The sequence below is a fragment of the Mytilus edulis genome, chromosome 7, assembly GCF_963676685.1.
Source record: "Mytilus edulis chromosome 7, xbMytEdul2.2, whole genome shotgun sequence".
Classification (NCBI taxonomy): domain Eukaryota; kingdom Metazoa; phylum Mollusca; class Bivalvia; order Mytilida; family Mytilidae; genus Mytilus; species Mytilus edulis.
In genome coordinates, this window is record NC_092350.1 from 42,833,043 (window position 1) to 42,853,144 (window position 20,102).

The 20,102-nt window shown below is 30.3% G+C and overlaps 1 protein-coding gene across 1 annotated transcript in view; it reads left to right on the top strand.

The window, feature by feature from the left end:
* Window positions 1-17,232, top strand: part of LOC139481526 (homeodomain-interacting protein kinase 2-like) — a 31,044-nt gene extending 13,812 nt beyond the window's left edge. Inside the window, exons 3-14 of the mRNA XM_071264914.1 lie at window positions 278-401; window positions 1,010-1,132; window positions 5,603-5,874; window positions 7,378-7,537; window positions 7,966-8,170; window positions 8,673-8,758; window positions 9,223-9,426; window positions 9,920-10,005; window positions 10,370-10,633; window positions 11,259-11,353; window positions 12,061-12,715; window positions 13,208-17,232. Coding sequence (XP_071121015.1) covers window positions 278-401; window positions 1,010-1,132; window positions 5,603-5,874; window positions 7,378-7,537; window positions 7,966-8,170; window positions 8,673-8,758; window positions 9,223-9,426; window positions 9,920-10,005; window positions 10,370-10,633; window positions 11,259-11,353; window positions 12,061-12,715; window positions 13,208-13,565 — 2,632 coding nt within the window. The 3' untranslated portion in view covers window positions 13,566-17,232. The remainder of the gene's footprint in view (window positions 1-277; window positions 402-1,009; window positions 1,133-5,602; window positions 5,875-7,377; window positions 7,538-7,965; window positions 8,171-8,672; window positions 8,759-9,222; window positions 9,427-9,919; window positions 10,006-10,369; window positions 10,634-11,258; window positions 11,354-12,060; window positions 12,716-13,207) is intronic.
* The last annotated feature ends 2,870 nt before the right edge of the window (window positions 17,233-20,102 follow it).

Here is a 20,102-nt window from a genome sequence, read left to right on the forward strand (position 1 = left end):
ATGGGATTGCTCTTATATATTTTTTCTCCAATTATCTGTGGTCAATTTTTCATTCATTATCATGATTGTGTACAATGATTTATGGTTTGATGTACATGTTAAACTATATATGGTCTTTTTTTTTCTTCATTTAAGCCAGCTATATCTAGCAAAACCTTAGTGACAAAATGTAAATGCTAACAATACACAATGTGTGAATTGTAAAATTGGTTTTAAAAATAAATTTAATTCTATGACTTTATTTGTTACTCATACAATATACTCATTTATTTTACAGAGCACCAGAAATTTTGTTGGGTCTGCCATTTTGTGAGGCTATTGATATGTGGTCCCTAGGATGTGTGATAGCTGAATTGTTTCTAGGATGGCCACTGTATCCAGGTTCATCAGAATATGATCAGGTTGGTTGATTTTATTTTCACAACAGCAACAACAAAAAAATAATGATTTGTTCATAGGAACAAAATGCTACATTAGAAATAAAAATTGATGATTCTCCAAACTGCTCTTTCTTTTTGAAAATTTATTATATACTCTGACAGTTAGTCAAACCATTGTCACATTTTAAAGAAAAAAAAATCCTGAATTTTAAATAAACATTCTGTTTCCAAGATGTAAGAAAAAGCTTTTTTTCTTCAATTTGATAAGTGGAGACAAATCCAATAATGTTGATACATTGTTATTTGTAGGATACAATTTTTTGTTGATTTTGTTGGTACATTGATCTGAACCATAAATTTAAAATTTCATAATACAATGTAGTACCAATTTTCCACAGGCTTATGTCATGTATGTGCCGACTTTTGTATAACCAAGATATCAAATATCCATGAAAATACAATATTGTTCCATAATCTACAAAAACTAGTACAATCCAAAACAAATGAATCTGCAGTATGTGCATAATGTTTCAATGTTAAACATCCATTTCAATGAATGAAACTCACAGAATGCTATAGTTAGTGTACATGTATACATGTCTTAAAATGCCACTGTATTGCTTCTACAGATCCGATACATTTCCCAAACACAAGGATTACCAGCAGAGCACATGTTAACTGCAGCAACAAAAACTACAAGATTTTTTATTCGAGAACAGACAGATAGCAATTACCCATTTTGGAGGTTAAAGGTAAGGTTATATTATGATTTGATATTGAAGTTTGGAGGTTAGGGTATGATGTGATTTTGATGGTTAAGGTAAGGTTATGTGACCTTATAGGTGAAAGGTCAGGTTATGAAACTATTATGTAGGGTAAAGTTATCAAGCTGTTGAATTTTTCATGTCAGTGCTTTTTAATGTTGACTATACTGTATTGATTTTCTCTCATTGTTGAAGGCTGTAAGATTACCTTTAATTGCTTACATCCACTTCCTTTTAACTCTGGTGGGTAATAGTGTCATTGGCAATCCTATCAAATCTCCTTATTTTCATATTTATACATTGCATTGTATGATGTGATTTTGAGGTTAAAAGTAAGGTTAAGATGTGAAAGATTTGTAATGTAAATGATATTTTACATATGCCTTATTTCATTGTAGTAACTCAAAGTTCATGGCCATTCAATCGAGATAATCTTTTCTAAAATCATTGATAACGAAAATAGGAAATGTAAATAAATGATTGATAGATTTTATCTGATCACATCCAGACATTTACATACAGTATTGTGTAGATGAAAGAAATACCTCCTTTCCCCCTCTTCCATAAAATGACGTGCTCTAATGCGATTACATAAGAAGGGAACTTGATGAATGTATTAAAGGAAGAATGAGAAAAACACATGTTAAACGATTATTATGTCACATGACTTGGTATTACTTCCTGTTCACAATTATTTTAACATTATTCACTATATTTGAAAGAAAATCTTCAAATATGAAAGTTATATATAAATATTCATGTTACATGTGACCAAGTCAAGTGTAAAATGCAGTTTTCTAAAAATCATTCTGATGAACATAAAAATTGTATTTTGCATCCATCAAGAGAATGGTGGGGTTTTTTTTGCTTTGTTTTTTTTGTTTGTTTTTTTTTTCAAGTTTCTAGAAAATTGCCTAGGTCTTTACAGCAGAAAAAAAACCTAGTTTGTATAACTTTAAACCTCGACCAGTAGATCTCTATAACTATCTGGCAGATATTTGAAAATTCCTGAAATAAATTTGAAAGCTACTTTTGTGTCTACAGATATTCCCTCTGAGCAATGTTATTATTGTTTCGTAACTTGTTTACATTAATGGCTTGACAGTTGTTTTGATCAGAGAAGATGCTGTTGCTATAACACAAATGTTAGAATCATGTATACTAAAATAGTTTTCCTTGAAGAGTTAGTGTTTGTTTGCTATTTGCTGTTAAACAGCAGGTGTATGCCATTCATAAAAATACATTACCATAAATGAATTGGTCTTGATGAAGATGTGACATTAATTCTGCACATTATTGTACAGTCATGAACTCATTAGGAGTAGGAATTCATTATTGATGAAATAGAAATCAATACAGATTACAGTGTAATCATTTACATAGAAATATACAGGAAAGGTGGAATCCAATCTAACTAACAAATGTTTTTGTCGCCCCTGGGCATTCTGTGTTCTGTAGGCGTGTTGAAATTAAATGCTTGTCTGGGCACAAGATGTCGTAGCTTGTAAAATCAATTTCCAATAAGGTCTTTCTCCTTGCTTCATTTTCTTTGAAGCACTTCAAAACATCTTTCACATTAAAAGGGAAAAATTGATTTGTGTTTGAGAAGGTTTCTCTTTAGGAAATTGAGATTTGTTCTTTTTTGGTCGTGTATTAAGATATTTGCTAAATGTCAAACCAATTTCCAATAAGATGAAATTAAACTGAGATTGTTGTTTGTTAGATTACAAAAATAATGCAATTTTAGTGAAAACTCTTTGTTCATGTGCCTTGAAGGTTAAAAATGAAACTAGAGAAGTGTTGAGATTTTTGTAAAATCAAAGCTTGATAAATTTTGTCATCCTTTCACCTTTAAAAAGTTTGTATCTTATGTCATAATAATTCTAAATGGGGCTTGTATATCATGTATATATAAAGAATTCAAATGTGCACATGAAATTTTCAATGGTTCCTCCATCTATAAAAGTTATATAGGGACAGCAACAATTTATTTAATTGTGATGCTCCTCTGCCTTGGATTTAAAGCTACACTTTAAACTAACTTCTTAAATTTTGAAATTAATATATGAGATCAGTTTGGAAGATGATGATTGATCAGTAAAATTTTGAAAGGCTAGAATTAAGCTTCATTTTTCCACCTACCCATACAATACAGATAAATACATTTTTGTACGTACTGTCATATATATCTATTTCAAATAATTTGAGAGTACGGCAAACGGTACAAAATGTAATGAATATAAATATTTAAAAACTGGGTAAATATTATTTTATAAGCTTCCCCTTGAAAAATCTTCTATGTTGATTCCTGTTACATAGTAACATATTTACATTACATATTTGAAAGTCCAGCCATTGTTGTTAATCTTTAGAGCTGAAATGTTGCCAAGTCTAAAAATAGATTGGTTCATAGATGTAAGGTTATTCCTATTATAATAAAACAAGCTGAAAGGGCATCATTATTAAGCAAATAAAGCTTATTTGTATGATGCTTATTAGACGCTGACAAAACAGAAAGGAAAGGAAAATGAATGTTTCATCGATTCTATACATTACAAGATCCATTCAAGCCCTAAAGACAACTGATTCAGTTCTTTCATCATCATCTTCTGAAAATAATATCGTAAATGTTACAAGGATGAAGCATAAACATAGGAATATGAAGTTAGAATTACCAAACAAAGAGTATCTGATTCCCGTAGATGCTCAGTTGATGAATTACTATTAGCTCTATGTTTCATAACTTTAGTATCCAATATCTGATAATTAATTGAGTTTCTCCAAGGTTATGTTGACTAAGTTCTTCAGTTCAGATGTAATTTATAGAACCATATTGACTGCAGTGATCTTGTTTACCTTGGAATTGAAATTTACATATATAATAACACAGTCGTTCTGTTCATTTTTTATGAGCTCCATGTTGTGAAGAGCTTATTTTGAAATTTGTAGAGAAATTAATAAAAAAAGAAGAGGTAGACAATCCATGTTTAGGTTAAAATGTGCAGGGTTTTTATTAACATTTAAATTTCATATTAATTATCTAGCTAGGCACTTCCACGTGAATTAAGAATTTTGTAAAGATATGTCATTTGTCATTTTTGACATGAAATCCTTTTAACATCATTCTTTTTTAAGGGTCAATTTATACAGGTGTTTTAGGCTATACAGTATTATTTAAGAATATACATGTTCAAATTACATCAGCTGTAGAAATAACGTGTAAGGTACCTGTATCAAATATAACGTACTGTTAACATGATATACATGCAAATACAGGTTATTCAATTTGGACCCTGTAGTCTGTACACATGATCAGAATGTTATGTGACAGAACGGCTTTATAGGTGGTTAAAGTTAGTCCCTATACACATGGCCAGAATATTATGTGACAGAGCAGATATTCAATTTCATGCAAATAGAGGTTGTTGAATTTAGTCCCTGTATACATGGTCAGAATATTATGTGACAGAAAGGCTTCCGAATCTCTCTTGTATTGATTTTTATCAGCGTTGACAAGAAGATTATTGATGCTGGGAAATACGAAGTGGGTGTCTAGTATGAGCTTACACGACTTGTCAGGAAAATCCATAAACAGACCGTTGAACTGACTGTTATTGTGAAGTAAAACCATCCCTGACGTAATCCTGTATTGTACAATGAAAATAATTCTGACATAATGTACAATGGTAGTGTTCGTAGATCTATGTAATGTGAAGGAAACTAAATATCCCTGCCAAAAATGATGACAGCTGATTAAAATGTAAAGAAATAAATGGTCCATGTTTATTTTCTAACAGCTGATTTAAAATATGAAATATTAAATATAGCAGGTTTCATAGCTATGTACTTGTATGTAAAATTGATCCTATATTTCTGGCTTTTAAATAATATAAAATAGAAATATATTTGATTTTTCATAAAGAAAATCAAACATCTGCTAAGGGGTAAAAGTAATGGGAAAGAATGGTTTTGTTGATCAATCATATGAATGTATTCTGCATGAAGAAAAATGCCTGATGCTTAATGAATTCATCAGCCATTTCATCAGCTGTTGCCAGAATGTCTATCAGGGTTATATAGGGTCAAGACGCTCTGACTTTATTATTCTAACTTCAATCTTAATGTCCACTTCATTAATTATTAAAGTCTTAATAGTATTTTAATTTTCAGAAATATCTACTTTAAGTGAACTTTAATTTAATTTCCTTTATACGTTTATGTTTATGTGTGATGAATGAGAAAGTGTTAAGCAATATTATCATTATATCCCTTCAGGGGCCCTTTATTGTAAATAAAGAACTGTTATTACGGTATATGTACCTAACCATAAAGGTTTTTTTCATGAAGTTAAAAATCAGAGAAAAAAGGGCTATTTACTGAACCTTAAAACTTCTTCAGTTTCCATGTGTATTGCATTTAACAAAAAATATATGTTTCATTATTCTTGTAAATTTTCAGACACCTGAGGAGCATGAAAAGGAAACAAATATAAAGTCAAAAGAAGCAAGAAAGTACATCTTCAATTGTTTGGATGACATGATCCAGATCAACGTTCCCACCGATTTGGAAGGAAGTGAACTATTGGCGGAGAAGATTGATAGAAAGGAATTCATTGATTTGTTAAAGAGAATGTTAACATTGGACCAAGACCGGAGAATCACACCAGGAGAAGCACTCAATCATCCATTTATAACTATGGCACATCTTATAGAGTATGCTCATAGTAGCAAGTGAGTAGCTCTTTTTAGTTGGCAGGACTGCAGTTTGTAAAATACTATAATATTTGCCACTGAACGTAAAGCAACCAACAATCAATCAATCATTGTAAAGTACTATCAAATATCACTGAACTGAGGGTTGTGTTGAAGTAAAAAATGCACTGTGTACTGAATGATTGATGATGATAACTTAATTTACTTGAGTGGAGTCCAAGTTTGAGATTAGATTTTGGCATTTATATACATTCATAATTTGAATGTCTGTTTATTGTTTAATCTGTTTACTCTCCTGCATGCTTGCTTTAAAACACATTAAGTATAAACCTGTAAGGAAAGTGGGTATAAACTGCAGAAATATAACTAATGGATAAAACACACATATCTGTATTAAATCTCTTAAGAATGGGTTAAAGTAGTAAAGGTAAACAAAACTAATAAAGTTAGAAGATTAAGAACTCTATTATACAAGTTTAAACCCCACATTGAGATTTTTCTTAATGTAAAAAGGGATGCTATTCTTAAGATGATTTCATTGTTTATCTTTTAATATACAAATGTTTGTATTTTACAGAAAGGTAATAGTTAACAAAACAAAAAAAACCTTCAAACAAAATTAATTGATTCTCGGATTCAAACAAATGTAGTAACACTGAAATCCTAAGAGCAGCAATTGTTACTCAACCTTATAAAGTGGTAAACAGTCAAAATAGATCAACTGTTACCCAACCTTATAAAGTGGTAATCATAACAGTCAAAATAGATCAATTGTTACTCAACCTTATAAAGTGGTAATCATAACAGTCAAAATAGATCAACTGTTACCCAACCTTATAAAGTGGTAAACAGTCAAAATAGACCAACTGTTACCCAACCTTATAAAGTGGTAATCATAACAGTCAAAATAGATCAACTGTTACTCAACCTTATAAAGTGGTAATCATAACAGTCAAAATAGATCAACTGTTACTCAACCTTATAAAGTGGTAATCATAACAGTCAAAATAGATCAACTGTTACTCAACCTTATAAAGTGGTAATCATAACAGTCAAAATAGATCAATTGTTACTCAACCTTATAAAGTGGTAATCATAACAGTCAAAATAGATCGACTGTTCTCTTTTTTGCCCCAAACTTATGTTATACAGTGAAAATTAAAGTGAAATGCTAAAATTCATTTTCAAAATGCTTTTCTTTGTTCAGTGTTTTTCTTTCAGGACGTATGGAGTGTGGTGCCCCCCATTCATTAATTCTATCTCATTCCTATTAAATTTTTAATTCCCTTTTGCTTCAGTTGTTATCTGCCCTTTGATCAGGTTGTTGTCTCTTTGACATATTCCCCATTTCCATTCTCAATTTTATAAGCATGATCCTTCAATATCATGACTAACAATTTCTCAATCTGCTATCCTTACAAGTATTCTTTATTTCTTTTACCAAGAATGTTTTGATCAAAGAGACCTTGTGCACAACTAAAAAATATATAAATATTAACAATGACTATTGTTTTATTACAGAGTGAAGCAGAGTGTGACAGCAATGGAGATCTGTAGAAAGTCTGTAAAGAACTTATTTGATGTGAATCAGAACAGTGGACTAATGTCTAACTTTGTACCAGCTACTACTAGTAGTCTGACTGTTACATTTAACAACCAGATTAATGCTCTACATTCACAGGTATGGAGCTCAGTGACAGACATTATAAATTATTGTACTTTTCATTTGAAAAGCTGTAGGGATAAATGCTAAAATTTGCATTATAATTAAACAATATTAAGCTATGGAATTGTGATTTCCCATGCTCTAAGTTTATAGATATACTGTATATTAGGTTTTGTTAGTGCTTAAGATGTGTAGTTTTATCTCACTGTTGTCATAATGTTTGTTTCATGTCCACTGATTTCACAATGAAAAGGGTGTATTTTGCTGGGAAATGTTAATAGTGAAAATTTTCAGATATGCTGTTTTGCACCCAACCTTTTGTTTTCTGACATCAGTGTCAATCAGAATGAAATTTAAAGAATTTAAAAACGGTTTAACAGTTTTGGTTATTTGATTTGTTTAATATTAAAACTATTAATTAAGTAAAAAAAAACTAATTGTAGATGGCATCACAGAACATGACTGCACAACATCAGGGAACAGAACTTCAGTACTTGCCGTACCCTCTACAGTCTCGTCCATACATACCATACCAACCTACACAACAGTCACTAAATCCACAACTCACAGCACCTAGGAATAGTAACCAGTTCAATAGAGCTGATCCATTTATACATGTGTCATCTGTACTGGTTCCTGGTATACAGGGTATGTAATTCTATTGCTTTTTATAGAAATTACAAAAAAATTTGGATGCAATTTCTAAGTTAAAAAAAAAGCTATAAACATGGGATATATTTTGAATCAATTTGTATTATCAGTTTTTCACTGTGGAATAAGGTGTTACATAAAAGTTAAACATATGTCTTATATAACCCAACTAACTGTCAAAACATTTTATGAAATTTGAATGCCAAGAAAGACAACTCTAGCTTAAAACACAGTTAATTTGTGAGGGAAGAAAAGTATTGGATCATATGACAATTCTGAGTATCTAAGATCTTGATTAAATTGAAACTGCATGCAATAAATCAAACTTTATAGTAGTGATGGCTTTCAAACTACCATTATTTCTATAAAATAATACCTGCTACTGATAGTTATTTTCAATTTATGAAGAACATAAAATTCAAATTTTGATCTATAGTCATGGGAGTAGAAACTGATTCAGACAAAGAATATTAACCACAAAATGTGTTTGTATTTTTAGGCTTGAGTTCTCCAACAAGATACAATCCTATACCAATGGTTACACAAGCACCAGCCTTACAGCTGCAGCCACAATTAATAACACAGGTAGGATGTCAACCATTGGTTACATTACATGCAGTGAATTTGATGCTGATATTTAAAAAGAAAAAACGACTTTTCAATTGAACACTTTAACCAAATTCATTGCATATGCCAAGTTTGGTATTTCTTTCACATGTAACATTTACTGGTTTTAAAAAATAAATCTATGATGTGTATTGCAATGTCAAGTTGCAGTTTTATGATTGTAAGACAAAACCTCTTCACTAATTTAACTTTCATGTTTTTTTGCCCCTAATTTAGATTTTAAATTAATGACAATAATAGATAAAATTGTGTAAAATGATGATATCGGAAGTTTGAATAAACCCATTGCAGAAATTTTTGACATTTTAATTATATAACGATCATTTCAATGTTCATGAAAATACTGTGAAAGAAAGCAGCAAAACAACCAAAAACACATTACATTGAGCAGATTTAATATTGAAATGATGTTTATTTTGTAGACTGCTCCAGGAAACTCCTGGCCTGGAGGACAGCCAGTTTTGGTAGGCTCCTGGCAACAGTTAGGCCTACCTCAACAGAGGTCAGTACAACAGCCTCTCTTAGCAGACACCCTGGCGTCACAGTCCTTACAAGAGAGTTGGAGACAGTCTTTGGTCCTGGATGGTTTTGAGCATGGTCCACTTGCTGCAATGTTGAATGAAACAGTAAGTTCTATTAAAATTAAAGGTCCTAAATGATATAGTCCTGAGATATACATGCATTCAAATCCCAGGTTGATGTACTGAAAAATGCCACAAATCTATGCAAAACAAACTCAATCATGCCACTAATCTATGTCAAAATTACTTCAATAAGCCACAATTTTATGTGAAACATACCTAAAAATCTCATAAACAATTAACAGCAACTTTTAAAAGTATAAATACATTTAATAATGATTATGTTGTGTGTGAAAATTTCAAGTGTGCAAATAATAGATTAACTGAATCATTAAGCTGTAAACTGAATGACCACCACTCTAGAAGTCTTTCCACCCTTAGAAAAAAAATGTTATGGATGAGATGACTTGAATAATAGTTATACTAGCTTATACAGATATAATAATATTTGTGTTTATCAATTTTGTATTATTTTGAACATTGTATATGTGTGTATGTAGTCAAAGCTTTATATATAAAAATGTACTGTGTATTGTAGGCAGTACAGAACCAACACTTACAGATGATGTCAAATCCATACAACAGAAATAATGATATTTCTAACAAGATGCAAAGGAAACAAAGGTAATATAGGAAGTTCAATTGAAAAATGATTCTTACCAAAAACAGTCTTATTTGCGAAAAACGTAGCCTAAAAAAATAATTATTTAATCAGCTGAAGAACATGGGTGTCATGCTTACTATTTTAAAAGATAAGATACTATTATGATGCCTGACATCAAGATGTATATAAGTTCTTTGTGTATGTTGTTTTATGGAACTAAAAGAGTCCTTGATATTGTATGTCTTTTGAGGTTGCTATTTTATAAATGTATACCCCTACCATTCAGATCACTAAGAATCAAAACATTCATTTCATACATAATATAATGTTTATAACAATATGATCTGTTGCAAAAATCATGAAAATATTTATCTTTCTTTCTAGTCGAAGTTATGTTAAAGAGCCTACGTCAACTCACCTTTCACCAGTAAAGAAGAGAGTGAAAGAAAATACTCCACCAGATACACTGTTACAACAAGAAGCTGCCCTTTTGTGTGATTGGACCAATGGGAACAGTAGTCATGCCCCTGGGCGTCCAGGGAGAGAACGTCAGACTATAGTGATAGCTGACACTCCCAGCCCTGCCCATAGTATAATCACCATTAGTTCTGACAGTGAAGATGATGGAGAGGGAAAACATCACAGAAGGTAGGTCAATTAACCTAATAACAGGTTTAACAGGGCAGTAATGGGTAGTTTTTGGGACAAATATTGCACTTGGCAGCTACATTAAGCTTAAAGCTTACAAAATGCAGTGCTGTGGACATTCTTTTATAGTTCCTAATTAAATCCCATGTCAAACAATTTAAAAATATATACTCAGATTTATCAAGTAACAAAATGCTGTGTATTTGCATAAAACCATACTTGACCAAAAAAACAATTTTATAAAAAGTTGAAGAAATAGTGCATGGTTTATGAATAGAATCTATCTGTTTACCCTACAATTATGGACATAAGAAGATACCAGTTCAAAATATTGCCTCAATTTGTTCCATTGCTTAATATGATGCAGTTTACAATTCAAAATAAAAGCAATCTTTACCCTTAGTGCCAACAAGGGCTTTGATTTATCTTTAACAAAACTAAATAAGTAGGCGAAACTCATCTGAAATTTTGTTATTACTAATTACCACTAGCAAGTGTAAGAATTTATATTTTTAAAAAGTCAACCATACATGTTTATTTTAGTGAAAAAGTTAAATAAATCATCAGGAAAGTTGAAGTAGATGTAATAATGTTTTTAATATGATGCATGTTATATTTTTATCAGAGGTCATCATCATCACCATCATCATCAAAACAGAAATAGTTATCTGGATCAGAAGACATTGGATGGGAACTTGTTTGGATCAGTGGGTGTGTCAGGTAAGTTAAACAGCATAGATAAGCTTAAAAACACAAACATCATAGGTAAACATTCAAAAATGGAGAGAAAAACCAAAAAGAGATAAAAAAAAAAAACAAAAAAAACAACACTATTTAGATCATAAACACAAACTGTAAAAGTATTTATTGACATTGTCTTAGAATAAATTGAAATGATGAGATTTGCTGAATATAATAAACTCGTTTTGGAATAGCCTGTATTATAAAGTTATCTTTTAAAGATTAAGTTAGTGTCATATTAAGATTGATTGGTAGTTGTTGGAAAGTACATCATGTATTTTCAGGACAAGATATATTGCATTAAATAGGTAGAATGAAATATTCAAACTGCTGCTAGAAACATTTTTGTTAGATAGAAGTACTGGTAGACAAAAATTGAAACTGGCAACTCATGTCTGTCATTATACTGAAAATTAGCTTTAAAAAATCCAAACTCATATGTGAAATGGTTTTCCCTTTGCTTATTGTTCTACACTTACAATTCTCTAACCTTTTTTCTTTAAAAAATTCTAAATGTTTAAAAAAGTCTGGGAGTATAAGCAGAAAAACTATTTTAGCCCCGTTATTGCAAAAGACTAACTGAATAATGACATCAAATAAGTGGTTAATATTTTTAGTTTACAATCATGTCTTTCCATTCCAATGCATCACTAAAAAGTTAAAATGTATATATTCTTAAATTTCAGATTCACCAAGAGTAAATCCTATGAGTCATCTTTTAGTCTCTGACATACAAGATTCAGACTTAGAGGACAGCAACTTAGATTTCAAGAAACAAATCAATTTGACACCAATCAAGCATGAAGACCTTGAACGATCATTACTTAGTGAGGCACAACATAGTTTAAGATCATATCCATACAGCGGCATGCAGTTACAAAACTCTAGTAATCCTATTTCATTTGTGCCACCAGAATTGTCAGGCTTGTTAGATCCAATTAAGAAAAGGGAGCAGGCTAAAGTTTCTCCGTTTTTTGTGAGCATGCCAAAGCAAGAGGCCCTGCCTTCTTCTTCATCCATGTCAAGTTTTGATAGATTTCGTGGAGGTAGGAGTCCTAAGCAAGAGGTGAAATTGCCTCCTTTGGAACTGGATATGCCACACACATCCAATCATGGAAAATTGGCCTATGTGTCGCCCACTGTGAGATCAGTTCCTAATCCACAAATAAAATTGTCAGCCGCCAATGCCATATACAGCAGTGCATTGTTTGGACAAAAGCATAAGCCAAGTAATTTGAACTTTTCTACAGGAGGGACAAATCAGCTGTCACCTGTTCAAGCAGGGATAGCATTTGGTCAGCCAGTGTTCCTTAATGCTGGACCTCAACTAGAAGTACATCGGTAAGTCTAATTCTAAATCTCATTCCTCAAATAAAGTACTGTAAATTCAGAAACTAATCCATGCATTTATTGTAGTGAATCACTGATGGTGAGATAAAACTAATGTGATTTCAAAACTTTTGTTGAAAAAAAATCACACGAAATCATGAATATTGTTGCTTACATGAAACTATTACATTTGTTGCATTATTGAAAACATGGCAATAATTTCTGAATTTACAGTATTTGAACCATACTTTTATCATGTACTATAAAAAAAAATAAACAAAAAGCAAAGGAATAGTGCTTTTGTTGCTGTTCTTCATCTCAGTCACAGTGAAACCTTTAACACTTAACTAAAACCAAAAATAAAAAAAGACAATCATTCAAAGGTAAAATATATAAAATTTTATAGTTTCAAAAGATAAATATGATCCAAATAAACTTGAGAAGAATATTTGGTGTTTGGTTTGTTTATTATTAATTCTCATGAATCAGTATTTTTCACTTCAGAGACTACAGAAGACAGCCAACATTACAAGGAAGCCCTGTTCATCATTATCTGTTGCCAGCTCATCAGCAACCTCAAGTTGCCATCCCTGCAGGAATGGGCCAGTATGCACCGTTTTCACCTACTGTTGCCCCTCCGCCTGCCCATCAGAGTCCACGACATGTCCAATACACGACCCACCCACTGCCAGCACATGTTCATCCAGTTTTACAGAGCTCCACCATACCGGCAGTACAGTATCAGCCACAGTTAGCTTCACAATATGGTGGTCTTGGGAGCTTGAATCCCGCATCAGCAGGACTTTATGCTACATATCCTCTTAGCCCAAACAAGGGCAGACCCTTTCAGTATTTTGCGTGATGTTCCATGTAAATTTTCATAGACTTTGTAGTTTTCATTGGTGCTATGTGGCAACTATATCATTCCTATATAGACTTAGGGCGGCACAGAGTGCTTGGGTTTTTTTTTTTAATCAGAAGCTTTTTTTATCGTTAATTATTCAGTAGTGTGATGTGAATTTTGTTAATGTTGTAAATTTTTAAAAATAGTTTGAACATATTTTTATTGTCAATTTTCAACTTAAAAACTGGTTGTATGTAATTTGAAAAAAATATTGTCCAAATAAGCATTTTATGAGAGTTTTCTTGCCACATTATTTTCATAACTACAATAAGTTATCCTGAATTTTAAATCATTGAAAATAAATGAAAAATAAAGTTCAGAAATAACTTATTTGATGATCGAGAAATTGTTTTTTGTACAGCTTAATTTCATGTCATTGTAAATATTTCACATTTTCAATTATAGCAGAAAAAAGTTCAAAGCATAGCATTATTTTACATTCCTTTCTTTGAATAATTATTAATTTTTTAAACTAAGGGGTGTCTGTTAAATGCTTCTTTTCATTTTTTGTCATTGAGGCTTATTTCTCGATGATGTTCTGCTCACATTTTAGTTAATTAAAAGCAGTTGGTCATTTTTCATCCTGTTATTTCAGTATTCTCAAGGTTATTAATACAAATGAGTCTCTAGATTCAATTTTTTTTTTATTAGGGAAGTTATTGACATGAATAAGCATGAAATATTTGTGAAGGAAGGTCAGAAGGGACAATAAGGAATTCAAAGACAAGAAAGTATTATTTCAGAGGATATACAATGTTTTCAAATTGTACAACCAGTTTTTTCTTATATCAAAAACATTTGGTGTTTTATTTTGAGCTTTTTATGTATTTTTAGTGTGGTACATGTAGAATGTTAGCTTTTATCATATCACACACTGTTATTGTAAAAGCATTTTATCATGCTGTTTTATTGTTTCCACTAATGCATTTAAATGTAGTTCAAGAGTTCTGTTGATTTTATTTTCCTCCTTGTCTAGTTTTATTAGAGACATAAAGAAGACACGTTAGCTTTCATTGTCAAGAAAGTTCAGGGGCAACATTTTTATTGCTGTGTTTACAGTTTGTCTCAGAGGTGTGATTTAGATTTTAATAAACACTGTATTTATAGGATCCCTGACAGTATAGGTGTGCAAATATATAGAAATTAATATTGTCAATATAAAACTATGATGATTTTATAAAAATTGAATTTTAATTCTAGGTAATTTATAAGATGGGGAAAATTTGTACATTGAAAATGGACTTAAATGATGAGGAAAGGAATACAAATGTGATAATTTGAGGCTTATGCTAATGTAATAGATAGACAAGCACAACAGTACTAAGGAGAAGTTGTACATATAATGGGTGTTCTGTAGTATTTTTGTTGTTGATGATGATGAAATCAGTCTGTTGCTCATAAGTAAATGGTAGTGCCTTCAAATATGTCTCCATAAATTTTTGCAAGAAGAGAGAGATATTTTCGACAATTTTTAATCAGATATGGAGACAACTGGTGTGGCCACACGTTGTTTGCTTCTCGAGTGGAATCACAATATATCCCTGCAAGACAGGATATAGTTATATGCAAATGTTCTACATGAATTTTAAAAAAGGTGTGCTGGACTTGGAAACATATAAATTTAATTTCCACAGCAATAAAATTGTGCCACTTGATAAATTCGATTTGTTAATATTTTTATTTAAAGTGTTAGCCCTCCAGTTACCTGATCTGTGATTTGCCAAAGAATTTTTAACCAGGGCTATAAATTGTCAAATATTTTCTATATATAGAATACAAATGAAATGAAAATATTTTTCTACAGAATGAGATGTAGTAGAAAACGAATGAAGTTTTAAAGAGAAGTAATTGTACATAGAATTCTGATAATAAGATGTAAATAAGGAATTTAGTTCAGATTTTGGTGCACAAAGTTATTAAAGTGAAATAAGGTAACAAATTTGTACATGTTGTGTGTCTGTGTGTGTATTTATCAACTAATCATGTAGATTCGTTTTATATATGGTGCCATTTTTACTCACTTTCTGTTCATCTAAATGTATAGCAAGAAAAACATTATATTAATAAATATATATATATTTTTGTTAGCCTCAGTACAATTATAAAAGGAGAAATATACTAATCGGTTATAAAGGCTGTATTGCATTAGAGCAATATACTAATACAAAACTTTTAATCTTATGATTATTATTGTAATTAAATGTCTCCCTGTAAATAAGTGTTTAGTATATATAGGTAGAATGGTGATTTCACTTTGGAGAAGGACAAAATGGTATTTTTTTGTGTACTTGTAGATGTATTTTAATTGTGTGTAGTTGCCATGTGTTAACTGTAATCTTATTAACAACTTCCAGTATAGTTGTAATGTTGTTTATGCACCGATTTATTGTGATACTCAAGATTTGCATAGTTACTACATCTAAACATCACAGATCTGTCAGCAGAATGGTTGTTTCTTGGACTTTGTCTGGTGGAAGGGCTCTTAAACTGATTAAGGGTTCAAAATTTGACTAAATGAACATCAATATGTACATGTTCTTCCTTAGTGGAAAACAAATTATTAGAAATAAGCTTTCCTATCTTTAAAGCATGCTGTTGTCTGGAGAGAGAAAAAATGAGTTCAAGCATAATGTCACCTGTAAGAAAAAGAACTTAAGATATATACTTCATAAAGAAAGCATTTAAATGTCCGTATAAAAGTTACAGCCAATCTGTTTGACGTGTTTATTTCATTAGTTTTGATACATTTATCACCTCACATGTTGCCAGTATTTATAGTGTCTTTCAATCCATTTCCATGTCAACTTAGTGTTTTTTGGACCAAATATGCAAGATGTTCAGACAACATGCTTAAATCAATGTTAGAATAAACTTAAGTAGCTGTCTTTTGATAAGTCTCAAGTCTTTAAAATGGGGATGATAAGATATTATAAGAAAAATTATTTTGATTCAGCATAAGTTGAATATTCAACACAAGCTCTAAGGAGCTTTTGAATGAATATAAAAACATGGGTATTTTTAAAGTTGTAAGGCATTATTTAACAAGGGTTACATTTGTATAATAATTCATGATACATATTTAGGGTCTTTTAAAGATTTATAAAATTAACTTTGTCATTTTGTGAACTTTATAAATTTATATATGAATAGTTAGGTAAATAAATTTCCAAGGACTTTAAGGATAAATTGCTTGTTACCAAACATCTTGTATAGATATGGTCAGTACACCAATCATTTGTATCCATCATTTACCATGTGTATTCTATTGCCTTGTATATTCAGCATTACGTGTAGATTTTTTTATCAACTGGTGCACTTGTTATTTATATCGTATTGTTATAGACGTTTAGAACTTTCTGTTTGGTATAGTGTGATATTAGTGGTGCTAGAGGTCAACTGACCGTGTAGAAAAGTCATTAGACTGTTTAGAATTACATATCAAATTCATGTTATTTGTATACAAAGCAGTTTGGTTTCAATAATTTGGAACGATGAAATTTTTGGAAAAGGATTTAAAGCAAAGGGATATTAATTCTTAAATTTTTGAGTGTGAAATAGGAAAATAGCAAAAAAAATGATGTAGTTCTTTTAGTGTTGTGGGTTGTAACTTTGGGTGTTTAGAAAATCAAATTTAAAGAAAAGGGAGGTTATTTTCAAAACGATAGAATTGATCAAAGCTACCTGTTCCTTTAAACACAAAGTAACAATGATCTAACAGAAAGTTTTAAATCAAGTTTAGTTTTTTTATTCTATTTAATCTTAGCACATATTTAATAGTTTAATGGTATTTATTCAAGTTAGTTTTGAATGTTTGAAGAATTTTTTAATTCTGTTGATGTGGTGAATGGTTGAAGTTTTTTTTGTGTTTTTTAATTCTTGTGCATGTAGTTTGTAATTTTCAACATAGCCCATTTTGGTACATTTGGATTTTTTTTTGCAATAGTAGTTTTTGGGGGTATATCATGCCATAGAGTTTTTATATTTAGTACATATAGCATGCTTTGAAAATAAAGTATAATTACTCAGGGTAGTTGTCAAACATAGTTTTTGTGGTGGGATCGTAGACACATGGGTTATTTTATTTTTTTCGTTAAATCATTTGTTGGAAAAATTGATCAAAATAGAGAGAATGAAATAGAAACGTGAAATGTTGAAGCTAGGTTATAAAATTTGTAGACAATATCAAAAGTAGATGTAATGTTTGAAAATATGTAATAGTTATATATAAGATTTCTCAGAGTAATGTCAAAGCAGTTGAATATTGGTATTTTCATAAAGAAATGGAGTATATGCAATGAATTAATAGAATGTTGTGAAGAAATACTTGCTCATGTGATAATCAAAAACTGAGAAAAAGTCATATTATATTCAGTTTAGGTCAGTACAGGTTATTTTGTTTGGTTTGGTTTTTGTTCATTTTTGTTAGGCTTCTATAATTGATATTCGGAAATTTATTTTTCATCATTCGTGGGTGCTTCTCTTGCTTCTTCCAAAAGATTTAGCTTTATATATTTTAAACAGAGACTTAAAAGTATTGTTTTCATCATTTTAGACGTATCCTTTCATAATTAGATGATTCTAAGTCTCGTATTTTCTGTCTCGTGATGTCAACAAAATAATCATTAGCATAGCCAGACACACTGTAGTGGATAAACAAACAAAAACTTAATTATCTAAATTATTTTAATTACTAATTTGATATAGACGTAGCTTGAGATTACACAGACAAGTATTAAACTTATATATATATATATACTTATATAAATATATCTGTAAATTTAATTGGACATAGTCATTTGACCTATTTTACCTTCTTTTTTTTGCCCCTGAAGTAGATATTTTTCTGAAATATGATATAATGTGTATTGATTAGATTGATATTTTTACAGTGATTTTATGTTTGGTTCTGAAAACACTTTTTTTTATCTAAGTACTTTTATTGTCATAGGAAATATAATCTTTGCCTAGAGAAGATAAATTGTAATTATCTCCCTTTGGTGTATAGATTAAAGTTGGGGTTACACAGTTATACTTCTAAAATCTTGCAAAAAATCTTGCAAAAAGTAGATAGAAATGATACACTTTAAGGCCAATAAACATTTATTTACCATTATCTTCTTGAAGCTATGCATGTACCTTATTTAGATAATTATGTCATAATTATTTTTTTGCAAGACCATTCATAACCAGATTTTAAGAAAAACTGAAGAATTAAATCTTATTGCTTGTTGGCATTAAAATTGTTCAAATTTGATAATTGAATCGAGTAAAAAAAAAATTCTTTACATTTGTTTTTCATGAAAACACAGACCCAAATACTCTTCATATTGAAGCCAAATAAAATAGTTTATTTTTACTGGATAGCTTATTATTGGTTTCAAAACTTAACATGAAATCACTGCAAATCTTAGTTATGATGTATTATACAGTGTTGATGGCATTTTTAACATTTTTACTGGAATGAAGTTTGTGTTCAATTAACCTATTAGTCTTTTTATTTTAACATTATTTTATTATTATTATTACTATTACTATTATTATTATTCATAAGATGTAGATGTTAATAGGAGCTTGTAGATTTCACTTGTGTGTCAGCATGTGTGATAATATTTTTATATCATAGTGTGTGTTTTTAGCTTTGTTATTCAGAGTATGATCTCATAATTAATCATTACGTTAGGCTTTTATCATTAGAAATATTTTTGTAGGGTCATTTGTTTTAGAATTGTTTTTAAAAATCGGTACCATAAAGAGAACAAGTTTTACAACCGTGATATGTTTTAATACCTGGTACAGGAATAGATAATTAAGAATGCACATTGGCAAATAATTTTGATTTTAATGAGCTTTTAGATTTGAGAAATGATCAGACAGACATATATTAATATTCTTAACAATAAACACATTTCATAAAAAATGTAATTTTTGATAAAATTTGTATGAATTGATATAATAAAAATAAATGACATAATTTATAAGAATTTCGGAACTATTGGAAACTTCACATAACTACACTTGCAAGGAGATAAATTTATTTAAATGAAATCTAACTTACAAAACTATTGAAACACTTGTAAATGTGTACCATTTTTAGAAGGCAATTTTTGAACCAATGACAATATGTAACTCTAGTTATCATCATTCATTATTTTACCACATAGTTTTGATGAGGCACACTCTGGTTGTCTTTCAAGATGGCTTTGATACATTCCATGTCTAGTGCTTTTTGTATTGATCTTTAAGGTGCCCGGATTGAAAAACAAATGTATTAAATGGCTACAGCTGGTCAACATATAGTTCACAACAGATAGATTTAATATAAATTTTTATGTTCACCCACTTCTGTTATACATGTACATGGAAAATAATTTTGGTACATAAAATTTTCCTTTCATTTATCAGTTCCTTTCAAGGAAAGATTGAAGTTTTTGTTTTTGATGTTTCTATCCATTGGAATTTTGAAAAAAAATCTTGCAGAGGGAGACTGAACACAAG